Source organism: Ammodytes marinus (assembly GCF_949987685.1).
Source record: "Ammodytes marinus genome assembly, chromosome: 8".
NCBI classification, from domain to species: domain Eukaryota; kingdom Metazoa; phylum Chordata; class Actinopteri; order Uranoscopiformes; family Ammodytidae; genus Ammodytes; species Ammodytes marinus.
Window position 1 is genome coordinate 5,731,035 of NC_137212.1, and position 7,500 is coordinate 5,738,534.

The 7,500-nt window shown below is 38.5% G+C and overlaps 1 protein-coding gene across 1 annotated transcript in view; it reads right to left on the reverse strand.

The window, feature by feature from the left end:
- Positions 1-7,500, reverse strand: part of ror1 (receptor tyrosine kinase-like orphan receptor 1) — a 170,676-nt gene that overhangs the window by 41,283 nt on the left and 121,893 nt on the right. The window contains exon 3 of the mRNA XM_080032410.1: positions 50-340. Coding sequence (XP_079888536.1) covers positions 50-340 — 291 coding nt within the window. The remainder of the gene's footprint in view (positions 1-49; positions 341-7,500) is intronic.

Sequence of the window (7,500 nt, forward strand, 5' to 3'; positions counted from 1 at the left end):
GTATCAGCTTTACATTCACAGACGCTACCATCACCACTCCCACTCTTACCAAATTTGACAAACAGCACTCCGGTTGTAGACACCGTCCCCTGTGTGTTCGTGGCCACACACTGGAAGTATCCGGTGTCGGTAGTGTCCAGGTTTCTGATGCGGAGGCGTGAACCGTACGGGGTGGATCGATACGAGATCCTCCGAGGCTCCTGCACCACCGGAGCATCGTTCTTCAGCCAGCGCACGGCGGGCGGAGGGTTACCGGACACCCGACAGAACAGCTCGGCCGTGTGCCCCAGAGACGTTGTGATGTTGTTCATGGGAGCTTCAAGACGGATGAAGAACGAGCCTGGATAAGACATAGAGAAGCAAAGGAGGGGTTAACTTTGATTTGATTTGATTCAATTTATTTCAGACATATCAACATACAAAACAAAATGAAAAGCATGGAAATACAATAAACAAAAATGATGTTTTCACAAGAAAAATAAATAAAAGAAAACAAATTATCTGTATTGCTGAGGGGTTAACTTTGCTATGCAGGTTTATCCATTCAAGTGTTCAGGACAAAAGGTAGTGTGCACTCTATTTTAGCCTGGTACATTTTAAATTCACATGATTCGATATAAAACAGAAACTTACAGGATCTGGGGGATAAAAAGCTTTGTCAACTATAATGCAAAATGAACCTTTTTCATGTTTTGTTTTTTTTCAAAATCAATATGGGTATGACTAAAGATTTCCAAAGTATGAGAAAAAAAACAATCCTCTCTCCTTTTCTCCAGCTCCACCTTTCTGACTTGTGTTCAAAAAACCCTGTTGAGATTTCCCCCCCCCCCCCATATGATGTCACAAGGGGAGAAGCCACACCCCCTCAGTACCAACCTAACTTAGCACTATGCCTCAGACAGAGGCTGAAAAGAGGAGATTCAACAATGCCGCTGTCAGAAATATAAAGGTGTTTTTAGGACACTACACCATGAAAACAGTTTATAGTATAAACCCAAAGTATAATTTGTAACCTAAAAATGTGGCTAATATGAGACCTTTAAAGGAAAGAATACAAGGGGGAAAAGAAGGGCACACTGTTAGCCCTTGCTGTAAACGCTACAGTTAATTACCAGAAAATGCACAGTAAAATACTTTTAAAACATTTTACAGTATGAAACTGTAACATGCAATGCACCATGGGAAATGTATAATAAACTACAGTTATTTACTGTATAATTTAAAAATGTGGTAGGATACTGTTTTCCTGCAATGCACCATGGGAAATTTCTAATAAACTACAGTTATTTACTGTATAATTAAAAAATGTGGTAGGATACTGTTTTCCTGTAATGCATTATGGGTACACACATACAGTACAGTAATTTACAACACTATTTACAGTAAGCAACCAATGTATGCATGTTCTAGAACTTTCTTCTACAGATGCTGCATTCAGAAAAAACGGTCAATTGGAATTGTATTACTTCCCAGTAAAGCAAAAACATTATCTATTATTATATTAGCTGTAGTGTTCTTTTGTAACACACATTCAAACCAGCGTGGTGATGTTAAGAATTAAAAAAAAAGAAGAACAAGAAGGTGTTTGGCTTTAAAACAGCCTTTTGGGCTTCCTTTTGTAGCCTACATAACCCACATTGAGATCAATTTGGATATGTGCTGATTTAAAATGAAAATTAAGTTATCAGTGGTAAAATAGGCTCTTTGGCACTGACATTGTAGCCTACTGGCGGACATTCATTACAAACCATTACAAACACTTGATGTCTCTGTAATGGAAAGAAAGTCTCACATTCCCTGTGTCCCTGAACGCAGCATAACCGTTGCGCGAAATAACTAGATGGAGAAGGAGACGAAGAACTTGATCCTCAAAAGCCTCTCAAATGTCTCCAGTGAGATGGCTGGAAGCATACAACAAAACCCACAGTAAGTTTTGAATATTTTATCGGCTGACGAGATTATTCGTATAATTAACGCTCTGTTAATTAACGCTCGGCGCAATGCGCAAATAGGGATTTCAGTGATTGTTTTCCATTGCTAAAGTCATATGTTGCGCTAGCATTAGCAAGGTAACAGTTGGTGTTAGCCAGGTTAACATTGTACTGCTGTTTAAAATGGTTTGTCGATGATAAATTGTGTTAACCATTTTAACTCACATGTTAACCGCATGCAGTGTTGGAGTTGGGTGCAAACATAGTTAGTAGGCTTTTTAAACTATTATTTCACTGGGGAATTTGAATGAGAAGTAGCATAGCAGGGTTGCTCTCTTTCTATATAGCCTAGCTAACTTTAAATTTGGGAGGGAAAAAGCTAACTTTCACACTACATTTGTTAAGCTTGTTTGGGTGATTTATGTGACACACTATGTTGAACTTATTGATGAAGCCATTCATTTGATTTCACATTCTTTTTTTCTTCCTTTTTTTGCAGACAATGCCAACCAAACCACTGTTAATGTCAAGAAGAGACTCATTATACTTGGTAAGATAAAAATAGTTGTTGTGTTAGGTTTGTTAGTTAGGTAACCAGCATCGTGCAAAGCTATGCAACGTAGCAAAGTCACACTGTGTGTTTTTATTAAGGTTAAGCAAGTTTTTAAATTAAAATGTAATGTACCTATTTTCCATTTTTCCTCAAAAAACAAGAATATATGTGCCCTTCTCTAGGGAATAGGGACCTTTAGAAATGTGCCCCCTGCTAGTCAGCCAAGCATTGTACTTAGCTGAATAGTACTCCAAAACGCCCCATTTACATATTGTGACTTCCACATACCCTACATTAGGAAAATAATTTTAAATTATTAGATCATTTTTGAGATTATTATTTCATAGTGGGGTAAATGTGCCAGTCATCATGAGTGTGTTTTGGGGTTCTAGGAATGTTAAAATGATGGCTTTTGACGGAGGTAGGCTGTGTATACTAGAGACTACCTTTTATTGTGCTAAGCTTACTGGATGTGTGTTCCTAGATTTCTGCTGAACAGAAATATAAGGGCATCTCTCTTCTCGTCCTACTATTGAAAGGATGTCAAATAGGCGATATTTTCCAAAATATGGCATCTTCCTTAAGATTTTGTATTCCTGTACATAGTAGAGTTGGACTGGCGTTCTACCTTGGTTTACAAGTAAAGGGTACACTTTTGTTTTTACTTAAATTTTTTATGAGTTTAAGTACAACATCTCAGGCCTTTTCTATGCATTCAAAGGGATTATTTCTCTCATTCTGTTACGAAATTATATTGAAAATATGCCACCCTAAAATGATCTTATGCAAAGATAGCAAATCCATGTAGCATGCTGACCACAGGTATGTACACCAGAGAGAGCGCTCCGTCTCGAGAGAAATAAGCCTTTTGTGTTAACAGAAAGTTTTTATTAATTTGTGTTTTATCTTAACTCTTAATGGGAGCAAAGACAAATAAAAAGGGTTGCATTTACATTTTTGTTGAATACATCTATTATAATTTGTGTTTGTTTATTTCAGGTGAAAAGCTCCTGTCCGCTGACCAGTGGATGGTCAGCATCAAGGGAAAGGTGGCATATCAAATCAGTCAGCAACACAACTTTGCTGCTGCCTTGGCTTCCTATGTCGATTGCTTCTATCTCTACAACAAGGGGGTCGGCCTGCACAACATAATTGATACAGAGGTGAGCACCGAAACCTTTTTATTAATACAGAAACTCCTGCCATACTATTTTGTCTAAGTGGCTCAAATGTATGAATTAGGGATGTTAAACGAGTCATTGTTTGCGTGTCGACGTGTCGGAGGCATGAATCGACAAATCGATCGATTTACTGTGCCATTTAAAAAAAAATAAATAAAAAAAGGCAGTGTTCCTTTTTTTTGCGGCAGCATCACGTAGTTGTGGTGCTGATAAACTGCGCTTTCCTTTAAACAACACTGCTGCCGCCCGCTGTGTGTGTTCAGACTTCATCTGCATCAAAGCTTTTTGATAATAAAGAGAGGCTTTAATTTTAAAAACGCTGTCCATGCGTCGGAGGTGAATGTAACTTACTCGGCTGAAAACAGAAAGTGCAACATATAAAGCATAACCTTTTAATATTCGTCTACGACCGTGACGTTAATTTAACTTTATGCTGCATATGTTGCACTGCACTGTTGACACACACCGGACCTGCAGCGCGCTCGCGACCACACATGAACTCGCATGACGGACGTCTCCCATGTCCCCAAAACATCTAATAAAGTAAAACACCCGATTTATCGATTTCTATTTTTCGAGTCGTCTTAAGCACGTGTCGAAAATCGAGCCGAGAATCGACACATTGTTCACATCCCTAGTATGAATACATTCTTTGTGAACTTGTTTGCTTGCATTTTTCCTTTGTGGAGTACTATGATGCATGTCATGTACTGTATCAGTTCAGAAAAAAGCAAAACCATGAAGTGGGTCAAGAAAATATTTAGATAACTAATTTATTGCTTTTGTGTGTTAAAAATGATTTCTCAGGATAAACCCAGTAGAGGGAACTAAGTGCGCCGCCAAAGTCGGAACCATCAGAAAGACGGCCGCCTGGTTAACAAAAAGCTGTATTCCCAAAACCCTTGGATGACGACTTTCCTCACCAATTGACTAAGTTTCAATGGAAGACCTCAAAGTAGGTAAGTACACACACACACACTGAATGGATGTTGTAAATTGAAAATGTGAATGTACGCCTTTTTAGTTTATTTATTTGATTTTGTTTACTGACATTCTCTTAATTTTACTCTCCCCTCCATGTGCATCAGAAAGACACCCCACGCTGGACAAATCCTTCTTCCATCAGCTACTTCCATTCTTCTTATTGAACCCCACCAAATGCAACTATCAGGGTTCGTACAGATGCTTGTGCTTGGATTTTCTCTGCAGTGTTGTAATTTAACTATTGTTTTTATTTTTTATTCTGTAAATTTAAAAAAAATTCAGAAGTCATGCCAAGGTTAATCAGTTGAGAATTTTTTTTCCGTTTAAACTTATCGGACAATGTCACTCTGACTGTTCATTCATGTTCTCCTTTGTAAATTACACCAAATCCCGAGTTTGTGTTTGTTATTGACTTGTAGATACAAAGAAATAGCATGCTAAATTGACGCTCAACACCGTTAGCAATTAGCTGACCAGCTACTTCTCAATAATTTGTTGCTCCAAATTCATGTTGTTAGCTAGTAGTTGAGGTCAAATAGTATATAAATAGTATTTATCTTAATATGAAGATGAATCTGGTAAAAAAGTATGAGGATATCTAAAAAGGAGAAAAAAAAGTCCCATTCACCACGTAGTGTGATACTAGTGTAACCTGTTGTGGTCATTTTCAGGACTTTCGTCCCCGGTAGAGATTCTGTCACACATCCCATGTTGTTCACTGGGGTCATATTAGTCTATAACAGTTGAGATATTCTCCGCTAAATGAAGCGCATACAAATCTTACCCAGGACCTAGACTATAGATAACGTAAGCTCGGGGGTTACTTCATTGTAACGTGATGTTACACTCAACTGGGTTAGCTCGATGCAACTCCATTAAAAAAATGTATAACCTAATCCATTAATCACTGGTAACATTAGTTACAGAACCAAGATCCAAAATTTTAATTTTGTGAAGCTGTCAGAGTCGTTGCGGTGTGCTGCCAAAAAGTTATTTTAGTCCACGGTCCCAGCATGTTAACGCTATGTCGGCACATTTGTACTGATGCTTTATTGGACCAGAGCCCTCTTAGTCCCGTTTACGTTCTGAAATCATGGACGTATATTGGCTTAAATACCTTTTTTATTTGACTGTAAGACCTTTTTGGGAGGATCACTTTTTGGCAACACACCAAGATACACAAACTGTAATCTGGCAACCTAGCAATATTGAAAGTGTCTGGTCATACACAAGCTCAAGAATGTATTTAAATATATAATATCTAGGCATACATTTATACATATTTTTAAAATTCAGCCCGGGAAAAAAAGGAGTGCAAAGGCTGTATTTGCCCTTTGTTATTCTTTAATTTTTCTTACATGTGTGTGTGTGAGTGAAATACGTTTCTAATTAGTAACCATTTCCTACATCTAGACCTATTGATTATCGCTATGGCATTTTCGACAGAAGCACTGCAGCGCTGATATAGTGACAACATTTGTCCCTCTCATGTGATATTGCTTAAGTTTTTTTCTTTTTTTTTTCTTTTTTTTTAACCTTTATTTATACAGGTATATCCCATTGAGACCGAATACTCTTTTGCAAGGGAGACCTGAAAAGTATAGTCATGTTGTTATTAACCTGATAAATGGTCATTTTGGGCATATGAACTAAACTGATAAAGGTCTCCTTAGGGCCATACTCTCCAATTTGGTGATTGTCCATATACATTATATTATGAACACCCTCCCATTTTACAGATAAGGCAATGTTGTAACGTGACTAAATGTCGAACATTTCAAGGGGTATGAATACTCACGTACATTTATTTTATTGGGATTTTATATGATACACCAACACAAAGTGGTGCATAATTGTGAAGTGGAATGAAAATGAAACGTGGTTTTAAAAAAAAATTATAAATAAAAAACTGAAAAACGTGGCGTGCAAAAGTATTCAGCCCCCTGAGTCAATGCTTTGTAGAACCACCTATTGCTGCAAATACAGCTGCAAATCTATTTGGGTATGTCTTTACCAGCTTTGCCCTTCTACAGACTGACATGTTTGCCCATTCTTCTTTAAAAAATAGCTTGAGCTTCAGATTTAGCATCAGATTGGATGGAGAGCGTCTGTGAACAGCAATTTTCAAGTCTTTCCAGAGATTCTCAATTGTATTGAGGTCTGGACTTTGACTGGACCATTCTAACACATATGCTTTGATTTAAACCATTCCATAGTAGATCTGGCTGTATTTTTAGGCTTGCTGTCCCTCTGGAAGGTAAACCTCCACCCCAGTCTCAAGTCTTTTGCAGACTCTAACAGGTTTTCTGTCCTGTATTTGGCTCCATCCATCTTCCCATCAACTCTAACCAGCTTCCTTGTCCATGCTGAAGAACAGGACCCCAACAGCATGATGCTGCCACCACCATGTATCACGGTGAGGATGGTGTGTATAGGGTGATGTGCAGTGTTAGTTTCCGCCACACATTGCATTTTGCATTCAGGCCAAAAACTTCAAGTTTGGTCTCATCTGAATATGCTGTGTCCCCCGCATGGCTTGTGGCAAGTGTTGGAGGAAGGTGCTCTGGTCAGATGAGACCAAAAAGGAAATGTTTGGCCTTGACGCAAAGTGCAATGTGTGGTGGAAAACTAACACTGCACATCACCCTATACACACCATCCCCACTGTGAAACATGGTGGTGGCAGCATCATGCGTTGGGGATTCTTTTCTTCAGCAGGGACAGGGAAGATGGTCAGAGTTGATGGGAAGCTGGATGGAGCCAAATACAGGGCAGAAAAACCTGTTAGAGTCTGCAAAAGACTTGAGACTGGGTGGAGGTTCACCTTCCAGAAGGTTAAATACCCTAAACA